The sequence below is a fragment of the Balaenoptera acutorostrata genome, chromosome X (assembly GCF_949987535.1).
Source record: "Balaenoptera acutorostrata chromosome X, mBalAcu1.1, whole genome shotgun sequence".
NCBI lineage: Eukaryota > Metazoa > Chordata > Mammalia > Artiodactyla > Balaenopteridae > Balaenoptera > Balaenoptera acutorostrata.
Genome location: NC_080085.1, coordinates 113,455,321 through 113,470,657, shown reverse-complemented (window position 1 = coordinate 113,470,657; position 15,337 = coordinate 113,455,321). Strand labels below are relative to the sequence as shown.

General features: G+C 38.2%; 1 protein-coding gene across 10 annotated transcripts in view; it reads left to right on the top strand.

The window, feature by feature from the left end:
• The window catches only part of ENOX2 (ecto-NOX disulfide-thiol exchanger 2), a 266,724-nt gene that overhangs the window by 235,055 nt on the left and 16,332 nt on the right, over window positions 1–15,337 (top strand). For all 10 annotated transcript variants that reach the window (XM_057538822.1, XM_057538830.1, XM_057538826.1 and 7 more), the window contains 3 exons: window positions 1,213–1,425; window positions 3,158–3,264; window positions 12,338–12,452. In XM_057538822.1, the coding sequence (XP_057394805.1) occupies window positions 1,213–1,425; window positions 3,158–3,264; window positions 12,338–12,452 (435 nt within the window). The remainder of the gene's footprint in view (window positions 1–1,212; window positions 1,426–3,157; window positions 3,265–12,337; window positions 12,453–15,337) is intronic.

Below are 15,337 nucleotides of genomic sequence, written 5' to 3'. Positions count from 1 at the left end.
CTTTGAAAAGCTGGAAAGGCTGAAAGCATTGGTAAGATGCCAAGTCCAAGAATTAACTGTTCACATAAGGCCAAACAGCTCAGTTTGAATTTTTATTAAAAAATGAATTTGCTGGTTGTGTGGACCTCAAGCAAAAAGCAAGCATCAATGAATCAACTATACATCAATAATTTTTTAAAAACTGAGCATCAACATAAAGACTGTATGTAAGTAATGAAATGAAAACTGCTATAACGGTGAGGCTGACCTCTCATTACACATCTGCACTTAAAAAGGCAAGTGGTAAGAAGTTCACATTACAGTGAGAGATGGTTCCACTGGACAGAAGGGTTCCTGGCTAGAGAGGGATGTGGAGTCCTACAGTGGGCCTTCAATGGGATGCTAATGGACTCTCCCTCTCAGGAGTCTTGAACAGCAGAATATGTAAGTGGCTATCTCAGAAAGCTGAACCAGAGGCTTTGGAAGCTGAACCAGAGACTACTATTTTCACATCAGAGAGTAACTCCTAACTAGCTGTAGAAATCTACTTGGAGGGTTCCTCAGGCAAGAGAAACAGGATGTGGCGAAATGTAGAAATAGAATGAATTACATCAAAATAGATTGTGACTGGGACTGAGTGGAAGGTCTGGGGCTGGATTGGATGCAGGAGTGATGTTACAAAAAGTCAAAGATGTAAGTGTTTATACCTAAAGAATTGCCATTTAACTCTTTCTTAAGGCTCCTTCCAAAGGTTTAATTCCATGGATCCAGGATAAAGTTACTGTCAAATGCAAGTTAAACTCATGACTCAAGTTTACTTGTGCTTTTTAGAAAATAAGATTGTAGAATTCTGAAGTTCTCTCACCGCTAATTTATATATTACACACATGCACAGGCACACACACACACACAGAGGTTAAGAAATTTGCAATATGTGAAAGCTATGTCAGTAAAGAAAACTTTGTTTAGGAAAAGAAGAAATACTCTTGTTCTGAAAATTCTTCGTAGACTACAACTAATCTGACTACTTTTGGAATCTTTCATTCTTTCAGTCTCTGCCCACCTGCTGCCTGTGTGTCACACGTGTGCATGCATGGTTCCTCACCCTCTGCAATTAATTCATTTCACAACCTTTGCCAATAAGCCATGGTGGCCTCCTTGCCAGCATGTTGGGAAAATAGATGGAGATTTGGTTACTTTTGATGACTCTAAAAATAAATTCTCTTTTTTCAGATGATTCCAAATTCTCAGAAGCCGTGCAGACCTTGCTCACCTGGATTGAGCGAGGAGAGGTGAACCGTCGCAGCGCCAACAACTTCTACTCCATGATCCAGTCGGCCAACAGCCACGTCCGCCGCCTGGTGAATGAGAAAGCTGCCCATGAGAAAGACATGGAAGAAGCAAAGGAGAAGTTTAAGCAGGCCCTTTCTGGAATTCTCATTCAATGTGAGTGGAAGTCATAGTTCTGCCAGAAGGGTGAGAGGGCACTTCACTTAGTCATCACTCTCTCTACACAGGAGCCAGGGCTCCAGAGCCATCCTGTGTCAAGAAGGAACGCCCTCTTCATCACTGCCTTGTGCTCTCCTTATATTGCCAAATGACCGAGCTCCGGTTTCATGGGAATCATGTGCGCACCTCCTATGTTCATTTTCTGTGGTATATCTACTTCAGCTCCTTAGAAACACTGACGCTTAGACCACAATCCCGTGATTTTACTTTTGCTTGTTCTCAAAGTAAGTTACAAGCAGCCTCAGGCTCCAGTGGAAAATTCGGTATTTCACTGCTGAAGTTAGAATGTAGCATCAGGATTTGTAAGCTTCTTTGCTTCAGATTTGCATCATTATGCTTTTCAGGTATTCCATTTTAGGGATAAACGTAATTATATTTCCCAAGGTAATTGAATAAAAGCCAAATTTGCTACTTCTACCTTTTGTTTTTAGTTTCCTTTCTTCAACATTTCCTTTACTGGATGTCAGTAGACACTGAGAGGGAATGGGAAGCCACTGAAATAGCCATTTTCAAAAATTAGTACCACTCCAAACCTATCCAAGGTCTCTTAAATGAGCAGAAAAATTCTCAAATAATGTTTTTAGTTCACCGTATTATAAAACTATGAACTCTTATCTTTTGAGTAAGAAACTGTATTCACGTTACGAACAAAGGTACAGTTTTATGACTTTGCTTTTAAACAGTTATGGCCCACTCTTCTCATACTTGACTTCCCATACCTGACTGATACATAAATGGGATTAAGGAGGAGTTGTTTCATTTTCCATTTCTATTTTGAAAGTATCTATGGGCATGGAATCCAGGAGGAGAAAGCATATGTTTTTAGGGCTTCAGAATAAATAGAAAAAGAGAGCAGCAAGCATCATGGGAATATAAATCCTTAAATCATTAGTAGACAGGGTACAAACAGGGCTGTAAAGAAAGAAATAACACCTCTGAATTTTCTTACTGTGAACACCTAGCCAGGCAGAGGATCTTGTCCTTTTTTTCTTTTCCCAGAAAAAAGTCATGACTAAGTTTTCCTTCTCTTGAACTGATTGCGATAAAGCCCCCGAATATTTGTACACATTTCCTCATTTGACATTTTAAGCGACCCTGAAAAAATACTCCCTAGGACTGTGCTTACACATTATTCTTCCATAAAACTTGTGTTTCTCCAGTCAACAAGCCTATCTAGGTAGACTTAAAATAGATCCTATCCATTTTAGGTTTTGACTTGTTGCTTCTGGTTAAACATACCTCAGGATAATAAAAAGATGGATTCCATTGAAATGAAGCATCCAGGCTCATTCTAAAAGGCTAGTTTAAGAAGCCAGTGGTCAAAAGGAGCTGGTACAGTTCACCACTTGCTGTCCTGTTGTTCAGGGTCAATAGTGCTAAATCACATTCACCATGACTCTTGCCTCTCCTGCCTGAATGAATACAGACTACCTGTATTAAAAAACTTTAGTCACCATTTTACCCTAAACCTTCTAGAATTCATTTTTTCTTTCTGTATACTGATATCTTTGCCTTTGTGTCCCCTTTAAACTCATGGTACGCCAACACACAGCTCTAGTCCAGTAGTGTCATAGGAGACACACTAAGCCTGATGCTTCTCTTATTTCTTTTCTCCTCTCTTTTGCCATCCCTGGATGATGCTGATTCAACTGTTGATCTGATGCTGCAGTTGAGCAGATAGTAGCTGTGTACCATTCCGCCTCCAAACAAAAGGCTTGGGACCACTTCACAAAAGCCCAGCGTAAAAACATCAGTGTTTGGTGTAAACAAGCTGAGGTTAGTAACTTTTTACTCTGGTAGCCCCTCAGGGGGACAGTTTCTTTCTTTAACAAGTTATTGATTTGGAGTTTAGCTAGAATTAAATAGTGCCAAGCTCCCATGGCCACAACAAGGCCCTAATGAAACACTGAGACATGTTCTATAGCCTGTCATTGTGTCCAGACCACCTGCTGCCAAAAGGGTAATAAATGTGCACATGTTGTCTTGAATGCACTCTGCTGGGTGGAAACCTTAGTAGTGAAAATGTAGCTGCGATAATTAATAAGTTTACTTCCCTAAGCTAGCTAGTCTTGGTTACAACAATAATTACTGACCTGTGCATCTAGTGTTAGTAATATTAGGGCTGTCTTACATTTATTAGAGCATCTTGACAGTTGAGGCTGAAAGCTGCCTGGTGTTACATTGGAGCACTGAAATTTCTGAGCTTCTTTTATCAAACCCGCTCAGCCACCTTTATAGGTGGCAGCTTTAAAGGAAACAGAGGACTCTGATTTCAAATTAAGGTTGACGCACACCTCTCTGCTTGTGCTCAAGTGACATTTTTAGCATAACACTAGAGCATATCTGATGTGATTAGGTTGCGATTCTAAATCTGAGATTAAAAACCAAGAAGGGAGGTTTGTTTGCACCGATGTGCCTTTGGAATGGTGTTACATAGGCCTCAAGTTCTTCTGTTCCTATGTGTAGCTTCCTTACCCAGCCAGCCCTGACACTTTCCATCTATGTATGCAGCAACTCTTTCAACTTCGTTTCTGAGTCCTCTTTGCCAGTCTAGTAGCAGTCCCATTATATCTATCAATGCAGGTTGTCATATTCCTTAATAGTTAAATAGCACTTGTATGGAACTTACATATTATAAGGCACTTTCACATTGGTTAGCTCACCTACGTGAGCCCCTCAATAGATGTGGTGTAGTGGAAAGAACCTTGGACTTGGAGTTGACATGAATCCAAATCTCAGCTCTGACACGTTATAGCTGCGTGACTTTGAGCAAGTTAGTCAGCCTTTCTCAGTCCTTATTTCTTCACCTGGATTAAATGAGATAAGAGATATGTAGACAGTATGAAAATATAAATGCTATATAAATGAGAAATAGTATTATTTCAATTTATCATTAACAACTCCATAAGGAATAATAAGTAAGTAGAGTGTCCATGTTTTACATGTGAGGAAACTGAGACATAGAAATGTTAAGCGATGTACACACAATTACACAGCTAGTAAGTGGTCAATTCAGGCCTAGAAATTCTTCTTCTTCACTCTGTGCTCTGGTATAAACTGCCTTGTGGTCTTGAGTCAGTCATTTAATCTTTGTGAACCTCAGTTACCTAATCTATAAAATGAAGATAATAATCTATTCCTCTGTCTTTCATGAGAATACATGACATAGTTTGCATGGCAACAATTTGAGAACCGTGAAGAGAGATTAGAGGAAGATAAGCCCACCTCTGCTCATAAACCAACAGTCTCTGAGCCATCAGTTATGGCTCGGCAAAGGGATCTATGAGTCACTAGGGAGAAATCCTTGAAGACATCAGCCCAATGGAGGGTAGGGTCATAAAAAGCCAGTAAAGTTTTTAATTGTTAAAAAAAAAATAATTAGTATCAAAAAAGGAACCGATTATCTTACTGTAGCACAAAATGATTTTAGAATGCTAGGGCTACCTCATGTCGTTGAGCCCAACGAACAAAATTCAACATTTCAATTCAGACGTTTACTGAACAGATTCTCCGTCTCAGGTATCATGACAGGCAATGCAGTATGAGATGGTCTTTGCCCTCAGGGAGCTAAAAAGGTAACAAAAGTGATCAAGGGGAGGGTTGGAGTTTAGCACTTAAATTCATTTATTTGTTTTTAAAATTTTTATTGGGGAATAGTTGATTTACAATGTTGTGATAGTTTCAGGTGTACAGCAAAGTGAATCTGCTATACATATACATATATCCACTCTTTTTTTTTTTTAGATTCTTTTCCCATATAGGCCATTACAGAGTACTGAGTAGAGTTCCCTGTGCTATACAGTAGGTCCTTATTAGTTATCTATTTTACATATAGTAGTGTGTATGTGTCAATCCCAATCTTTCAGTTTATCCCTCCCCCTCCTTTAACCCCCTGGTAACCATAAGTTTATTTTCTACATCTGTAACTCTATTTCTGTTTCGTAGATAAGTTCATTTTTTTAGATTCCACATATAAGCAGTATCATATGATATTTGTCTTTCTCTGTCTGACTTACTTCACTCAGTACGACAATCTCTATGTCCATCCATGTTGCTGCAAATGAGATTATTTCATTCTTTTTTATGGCTGAGTAATATTCCACTGTATATATGTGCCATGTCTTCTTTATCCATTCATCTGTCGATGGACACTTAGATTGCGTCCATGTCCTGGCTACTGTAAATAGTGCTGCAATGAACATTGTAGTGCATGGATGGCTATTTTTGAATTATGGTTTTCTCAGGGTATATGCCCAGTAGTGGGATTGCTGGGTCATATGGTAGTTCTATTTTTAGTTTTTTAAGGAACCTCCATACTGCTCTCCACAGTGCCTGTACCAGTTTACATTCCCACCAACAGCGTAAGAGGGTTCCCTTTTCTCCACACCCTCTCCAGCATTGATTGTTTGTAGATTTTGTGATGACGGCCATTCTGACTGGTGTGAGGTGATACCTCATTGTAGTTTTTGATTTCTCTAAAAATTAGTGATATTGAGCATCTTTTCACATAGCACCTAAATTTAAAATATCCAAAATCCTTAATTTAGTTTGAATAATTCAGAAAAATAAAAGTTGAGAGAAAAATGTTCAGTATGTCTTCCAATTGTAGAAAAGCAGTATTAGTCTCTACCTTCCCTTCAACGCACGCATGTATCCATTTTAGGGGGTGGAAGAGGCTGTTTGAAGTGCCCCACCCATTACAGAAAGCCCTGCTGATACAGTATTTCCTTTTTCATGGGAGGAGTGGAGCCTCTGGTTGGAGAACTGACTTGTCTAGGCCACAACCCTTTTGTAAACGAATTTGCAATAAAATAGTCTCCATTAATATTATTCATCAAGGCTCTCTGTAGTTATAGCAAGCCTACCTATCTGGTGGGTATATGCTTGAGTTTAATTACTTCCTCAGTAAAGATAGCTATGCCAGTGAGCCGGACATTTCTCTGGGGCTGTGGAGAGCTGAGAGCTGTACACCCTATCACCTAATATTGTAGCAGAGCTTCCTTGGCACAGTGATGAGGATAAAGCACAGGGCCAGCATGACTTACTACATGTTTTGTGATATGCCTTGTAGACTTTGTAGGAACCCAGAAAAATGCTTCCTGCCTGTTGGATTGGACTAAATTAAGGTCTACCCTGAATACCTCAATCTTTGTAAGTAAAACTACTGACAGTGGAACATAGCTCATGACCTTTCTCTGCCATTGCATTCCCTAAACCTAAAAGATTTCTTCTACTCTATATTGGCACCTCTTTAAATCATGGTTTTAAATTTTTTTTAACCTCTGCGTACTTTCACTTGATGACAGGCAACTCTGAGGACTAAAAGGAGGTATCCTGTAGAAAGTGACAAAACTGTCCTCTTAAATTGGGACTGCCTCTTAGCACCCCACTGAGAATCAGAGCATCTCAGTGACCTAATCAACTAAACTGACTTTTTCTTGACCTAGGCATCAAAGCTACAACTCCTAAGTTAGGGGTTTCATCAAGGTAGAAGGGTCTGACATTGAACCTTTTCTACCAGTTGCCTCGGGGAATAAGCCAGCTGGTGACCTCCTTGCATCACAGAGTACCTGTTATTTGTCTCACTGTCATCCTGCTTCCAGCAGCAGACACTGTCTCACTCTGGTGAGAGAGAAGTTATGAAGAAGAAAAAGTCCCCACCTTCAGGGAGCTAAGGCACTCACTCTGGTAGCATCTGCCAAGCAGACTAGTTTGATAATGGGTCTTTTTCATTGGTTTACTTTCCTGATTTACATGTGTGTGAGGCTTCTGCTGATACAATTTGAAAGGGTAATAAAAATAAGAGAAGGCTGAAGTCCCTCCCCTTACTAAAAGTTAGCATCTACAGTGACTTTACTGACAGTGCTGTGTGTTGTGGGAACTCTTTTTCTATAGAATCATTCAAAACCTGTGTGTTTCTCTTACTGAGATCCTGGCCTAGATCACAAGTTAAACTTTGGATGGTATATAAGAAGCTAGAGCCATAGCAGTAGGCACCAAGAAACTCCCTTGAATTCTCCCTAATGTGAGATTTTTATACCATTGGACCAGAAGAAAGGGTACATGGTGATTACGTACTAGCATTCTCGTGAAATGAAATACTGTGATTGCTAAAATAACTTTCTAGATTTCCAGGCCTATCATTCCAAACCCCGAAGAACTGGTTGCAGATAGATGTTCAAGTTATCTGCATACCCTCGTTTTAGGACCCATTTGCACTAACACTAGCTATTGGCTTTCAGCCATCAAACCCCATGCTAACAAAATTTGGATCAACCTAATTTGTATTTCCATTATGTAGCATACAATAGACATTGATTAAGAGCCTGTGTTTGTGCTTTGCTTCATTGGCTTGAATGATATCTCAGAATCAAATTTCTATGTAAGTGTAGGAGCTATCTCCCTATCCTCTGCTCCTTTCCATTCCTTCATCTGGCCCATTCCCCACCGAGAATCCTGTTAATTTTCAAAGTGTGGGTAAGTACAATTTTGTTACACAATTCATAAGGAACTTTGCTTTTATTATAGTCATGTTTCTATCATAAAACATGAGTAAGATGAATTTAAGTCCACATAAATTTTTTGGAAACTATATAGTTAGATAATTAACGTTCAATAATTTATGATTTGCCTACTTTATGATAAGTCAAAAATGTCAGCTGGTACAAAGATGATTCTTTTCAGCATTTTCCTCTGTCTAGGGTTTCAGTTTCATTCTATGTTGAAAGTGCTTTGTCCTCCATTGTGGAGCAATATGTGAATTTCTAAGCTTCGCAAAAAGTTACCACTAGAATAGACTTAAAGGCATTATAATGCATTTTGAGAAGTCACTAACAGTTCACTGTTTAGATTAAATATCACAGGTCTACCATGGGCAACAGTGTGGTATAAAAACTTTAGGAGGGCTATCTTACCTTTTTTGATGTACTCTATCAGTGACGTGACCCAGTCAATTTCAGGTAGAGAATTACAAATGAAAATTTCTGGAAAATGTTTTTCCATGTTATTGCCACTCTTTTGGCTTCAGCACTGGATCCAACTATCAGGATGGGAAAAGGGGCAGATCTGGGAGGCAGCTATTTCTCTTGCTGCCTGCACTTCAGTGGCTCAAAGTCCTCCTGTTGCCTGCTCCTGTGTCCAAGCTAGGTAGAATGCCTTCCTTAGGTAAATGCCACCTTTTAGCCCTTCACTCTGAAGGTATTTGTTAGGATTTGATTCCAAAAGTAGAGCTTTTTTGATCCACCAGAGAATATAGAAAATAGGCATCTTAGATATCAAGTGCTTTACTTTTCAAAGAATTAAAATCTCACTTGCTTTACTTAGAGGTAGTGTCATTTACTGAGTGCTCACCTTAAGTTTATTGCAGTATAGTATCCTATAGCCTCTATTGTTCTCTCTGCCTTATCTCCATTCATGTGACTTAGTATCGATATTTACAGAAAAAGTAATAGTACGGACCTTAGTTTCTTTGTAGCTAAGAAGGATTGTCTAGTTAGAGGGCTCTAGGCTCTGCCACTTTGCCTGCCTGACTGAATAACTTAGAGCAAGCTTCTCCTTAGTTTTTCTTACCCTCATTTTATTATCAGCTAAAAGAACTGGTAACTCTTGTTTCTAAAGTATTTTAAGGCATTGAGGTAAAATTTGCCCATAGGTCCGTTATTTTTCTAGGGATTTTTTGAAGATGTGAAAGATCTCTAGATAAGCTGTATTACTTAGTTATTGAACATTTTATACTTCTAAGAAGAGATTACGCTTCCTTGCCCAGCTGGAAGCAGAAAAGATGCTTTGCAGATGCTGAGCAGCTACAGGGCGTGTCTTAGCTATCAGTTAGATCTTCTGGCCCTGGGACATTTCCCTAGAAGGAACACAATTTACTCTTCTGAGAAACACAGTAACTTTCCCAGAGTTAGACAACATGTTTGTGAATTGAGAGTTGGTCTCTGCTTATACCCTCTGACAGTCTACAATTTTGTTAGGCAACTAGGAGAGCCACGACTTTTCCTGATGAAGTAAGTTGTACAATATTTGAATTTGCCAGTGTCAAACCTCATTATGATCACATTTCCAGTAACAGCTCTTTGATAACTGAAATCCAGACTCCTGAGAAAGAATGAATTCTTAGAAATGGCAATTCCTTTATTGTTCTCTGTGCAATGAGTTTGAATAAGACATAGCAAACGTCTCTCTTGACACAGTCCTTTAAAGTTCATTTTTCTCAAACAAGTCATTATTTTCTATTTTAAGTAATGCCTCTGCAGCACATTGAGGGATCCTATGGTAGTATTTCTATTTTCTATTTCTTCTATTTTTCCTTTACTTCTTAACTCTCAGTGATAACACTGAATAGCTCACTTTTTAATAGGTACTTTTATTTATATTTAGTGTAAACTTAACTTGATATAGAAATCATTATTTTTCCTGATAAAAGGAATAAAAAAGGAGAATATTAGTTGAGATAGTGATTAACTGTAGCATTAATTATTAAGAAATCCATTTAAAATACTTATAATCTCCCTAAATGGAGGCAATTTTCACCAGACAGCTTTGCACATTTTCTGTATTATGGCCCAAGTGGGGCTAACCTAGGCAAGGAGTTCTCAGCTCACTGCTGAGGAGCCTCTGACAGGCATCAAGTGGCCTTTAAATGATTGCAAGCTGTTCCAAAATGGAGTTCTCATGCTTGATTTTTTTTGAAAAAGTGACTTTTCCAGTGTGATCTCAATCATTTCCGATGTTCTTCATGCCTTTCTGCAGATCTGTGTTTACATCTGGTAGCACTTCCCTTCAGCCTGAAGAGCTTTCTTCAGCTTTTCTTATAGTGCAAGTCTTTGGGTGACAAATACTCGCATTTACATTTGTCTGAAAATATATTTATCTCATCTCCATTCTTGAAAGAATTTTTCTCTGAATATAGAATTCTGAATAAATAGGTATTTTTTATTTCTTCTTGCACTTTAAAGAATTGTTTCCCTAACTTCTGGTCTTTATTGTTTCTGAAAGAAATCAAAGCATTCAAATTGTTTTTCCCCTGTTTATAATATGTTGGTTTTTTCTGGCTGCTTTTAAAAGTTTCTCTTTTTCCCCCCAGTTTTATTGATATATAATTGACATACAACACTGTATAAGTTTAAGGTGTACAGCATAATGACTTGACTTACATGTATTGTGAAATAATTGTCACAATAAATTTAGTTAACTAAAGAGTTAGAGGTTCTCTTTATGTTTCATTTTCAGCAGCTTGACTATGGTGTTCCGAGACATACTGGTTTTCCACATATATTCTGCTTGGGGTTCACTGAGTTCTTTGAATATATAGATTAATATATTTCATCAAATTTGAGAAATCCTCAACTATTTTTTCTTCAAATATTTTGAATCATTTAATCTCTACTCTCTTTCTGTGATTCCAGTTAGTTTCTCTGTTCTTCAGATTTGATAAATTTGTATTGTTCTCTCTTTAAGCTTTCTCTGTATACTGTCATCTCTATTCTACTGTTAGGCTCATCCAAAGTTTCTATTTCTCTGCTAAGATTTCCTATCTTTTCATTCATTATTAACATATTTCCTTTACATCATTGAGATAGTTATGATAGCTGCTTTAACTCCTTGTTCTGCTAATTTCCAATATCTAGTTCATTTCAAGCTTGGTTTCTGTTGATTGTCTTTTCTCTTGAAAATGGGTCATCTCATCCTAGTTCTTGTAGGTATGTCAGTTAACTGGGGGCTTTATCTGCTTATTGTGAATATTTTGCTTTTAAGTCTTTGGATTCTGTTATATTCTTTCAAAGAATGTTGATTTTGTTTTCTTTTGTTTTAATGGTCAATTTACTTCATTGAATTTAAGCTAGAAATTGTCTCTCTTAGATGGCAACTCAAATCTCAGTTCAGTTTTTTAGCCTTAGCTGGGTTGTTTGGAATCTGCCATGTGCTTTCATGGTTCAAGGGTCATGCAGAAATTTGTACAGTTCTTATACACAGAATTTGGATCCCTCTCTCTTTGGCTATCTACTTTCTGGAATCCCCTCTTCACTTTCCATTGGCTTCCAGTGATTGCCCTGAACTCTCTCCTTTATTTCTTTAGGATATGAAGACTTTGGATTTTCTATTTAAAATTTAGCCACCATATGAGGTGCTAGCTGTTGTCTGCTCTCAGACTAAAAGTCTCTTTAAAACTGGAAGACCCACACCCTTCTTCCAAGTGTCAGCTCCTCTTCGGAATATGCCTGTTTTTGTTCTTTCTCCAATGCCATCAAGTAGTTAGGGATTTGGTTTGGTTTGTTGTTTTGTTCACAGAATATAGATATTATCCACGGAATGGTTGATCTGGTAGGAGTTCAGTCCTGACAGCTCATTTTTACTCTAACTAACTACTAAACCTGCAAATGTTTGATTAAGAGTTCTGTTGAGTAAGACTTTAAAGGGAGAGAGAGGATAGAAAGCAGCAAGATCAAAGGATTTGACATGGGAAGGTGAACATGGCAGAACCTTAAGGGAAAGTCCAGAAATCCATGTAAGAGGTGGAAGGTATTTCATGGTCAACGGTACTCTCTAAAATGGGAGGGATACAAGAATCATCGGCTGCTAGAGCTCTGGGTATGGAAAGAAAGCCTATACAGGACAGAGTGTACAAAGTTTGCTTTGTCTATTGAGACTGTCCTCAGCCTCAACATGCCCCTTTGTCTTTGCCTTTTCCTTTCCCTTTGCCTTTGTCTTTGCCTTTGCCTTAAGACTACTCTTGAAGTTTTGTTATACGTTTAAAAAGATCCTGCTTTACCTAGTCCTTAATTCTGTTTATTTCCTCAACATTTTCAAGGCTTTCCCACCTAAAGAGCATATCTTTTAACCTTAGGAAATTCGCAACATACATAATGATGAATTAATGGGAATCAGGCGAGAAGAAGAAATGGAGATGTCTGATGATGAAATAGAAGAAACAACAGAAACAAAAGAAACTGAGGAATCAGGTAAAGATTATTCTGCTTTGCTTTATTTAACTAACACCTACTGGAAGGGATATTTTAAAACCGTTAACAACCGGTAAGGTATGGGCACAAACCCATCAGACTGGAAGCAGCTAGAGACAATTGGTAAGGCCATATAAGTACACACTTGCTGAATGTCAACCCTGTGGCTACAGGACTTACTGTGGTCTTAATTTACTGCCATCTTTCATCATAGTACCTAACTAAAAGTGGACTTTCTCTTCCTAGGAGCATTGGACATTTAGGTGGTATTGTTCCATATTTGGCTTGGACTTATTAATAATACGTTCTACAGTAGAAACCATAAGACAGTTTATGTATAAATAGGTAACTAGCCAAACTTTTAGGAAAAAAGTTAGATCCCTACATCACTTATACTTTACACCAAAATTAATAACAGATGGATTGAAGATTCAAATGACAAAATATATATATAGCAAAAGAAATGTTAGAAAATGTAGGAGTTGGTTATATAATTTGGGATGAAGATCTCCAAAGATAGAAATCTTAAAGGATATTTTTGATAAATGTATCTGCATAAAAATCAAATATTTCTCTTTAAAAATCACAAAGTTAAAAGAGAACCTAGGGCTTCCCTGGTGGCACAGTGGTTAAGAATCCACCTGCCAATGCAGGGGACATGGGTTCGAGTCCTGGCCTGGGAAGATCCCACATGCCCTGGAGCAACTAAGCCCATGCGCCACAACTACTGAGCCTGAGCTCTAGAGCCCACGAGCCACAACTACTGAGCCCATGTGCCACAACTACTGAAGCCCGCATGCCTAGAGCCTGTGCTCTGCAACAAGAGAAGCCACAACAATGACAGGTCCACGCACCACAAAGAAGAGTAGCCCCTACTCCCCGCAACTGGAGAAAGCCCACGCACAGCAACAAAGACCCAACACAGCCAAAAATAAAAACAAATAAATAAATAAATTTATTAAAAAAAAGAGAGAATCTACAAACTGAGTCGAAATATCTAAAATATATGAGTCTACCTATCTGCTGCCTTCCATTGTGGTTACCTGGAGGTTTATTAGGAACCAAACAGGGGTCTACAAACAGTTGTCTGGGTAAAGGCTTTTGCTCTCACCTAGTATAGTCAGGACCTCACTGTGAGATGATAGCCATGGTATGGGTCCCCAGTGGAACTCAAATGGCAAAACTGTTGAACAATATAACACACCACCCTTCAATTTCATAACAAATCATCTTGGAGGGGGGTTACCATGGGAGAGATTAAAACATCAGCTAAAAGATGAGTGTTTTCAGGTAAACCATTCTATACAATCTTAGCAGTCAGTAAAGCACAGTGGACAAGACACTGGACCTAAAGTTAGAACACCTGAGTTCTAGTCCAAGCTCTGCCTTTCTTGACATAGAAAGGACTTCTTCCTCAGCGAGCCTCAGCTTCCACACTTATAAGAAATACATTATAAAAACTGTCTAACAAAGATTTTGTAATGGTTAAGTGAATTCATTCATTCCTTTAATAACTATTACATTCTCAGCCCTGTGCTTGACATTGGAGATATGGTAGTATACTGCCCCCACGGTGTGTGTGTGTGTGTGTGTGTGTGTGTGTGTGTGTGTGTGTGTGTGTGTGTGTGTGTGTGTGTGTGTGTGTTTGTGTGTGTGTGTGTGTGTGAGAGAGACAGATAGAAAACAGATTGATTATAATGCAAATCAGAATTTATTAGTTCCTGTACTTGCATATTGAAGTGAGCAGCTCTAGCCACTTGAGTGATCCCAGAATCTTCACTCCATGAACAAAAACTCTTAAGGAAAGAAAATCACCGAGTCAGAATTTTTTAAAAGCATTCATTAGCTGTTACATCTGAATTTCCTCTATTTTTGCCATATGTTAGATCCCTAAACATATAAACCTCCATATATATTAAATAAACCCTTTGTAATCAGTGAATAGTTAATATTTTCAGAACAGCAAACTAATAACTGCAGACACATACTATAAACTTATAGCCAAGATAAACAAAAAATTTAATAATAATTGAGCTATTCAAATTATTTAAGTGTTTAGCCAGGATATTTTATAGCTGATTAATCTTTGATTTGTAGGATTGTCTCCACCTCAGTATCTGCAGTATTGTATACAGTATAAATCCACTGTTACCCTGAAATGAATGCAACCGTAAGTTTGAGCATCCACTTGATAAGTTGCTGAGTTTGAGGAATTATTGGGGGAGGAGAGGGGTATATGGGAGATTCAGATTGAATGCACTTACTAGGGTTATATAATTGCAGTTTGCTTCTGTATCTCTTTTGAGTTAAAAGCTGTATTGGCTACTGCACAGAATCTTATTCGTTTAGAGACTGGAAACTCCCTGACAGATCATCTTATAGCTATTTTCTTTCCTGTTCCACATGCCAGGATGCTGCTTTGTCAAATAAAGCTATCTACAATAGACTTAATGGAGCTTACCAAATAGCTTTTCTCCCAGAAGGTTTCAATTCATTTTAATTCAAGGACTTTTGTGCATTTTTCTTCCCCTTGATCGTACCTAATTTTGTTATTGCATGTCTGTAGTACTCAACTGCAGAAATCCTGCTCAGTGTGAGCCGGTGAGCAGGTCCTCAGTTTTTATCTAAATCAGCTACATGTTTTAGTTATTGCTTGGTTCCAATTAAAAGCTTAAGCAACTAGATCTCAAAGTTTTATTTCTCTCTCTCTCCATGCTACCAAACTTGAATTTCAGGAGCCTATAGCATGTTTTTGGTTAAATATACTTCCCAGTCTAAGTATGAGTCAAAGCTAGCAGTCTGTTACCTTTCCTTGAAGTGCCACAAAGTTTCTGTTCTGTGAGATCCTCTATGGTAGCTAAGCCCATATTTGTGATTCAGAACTG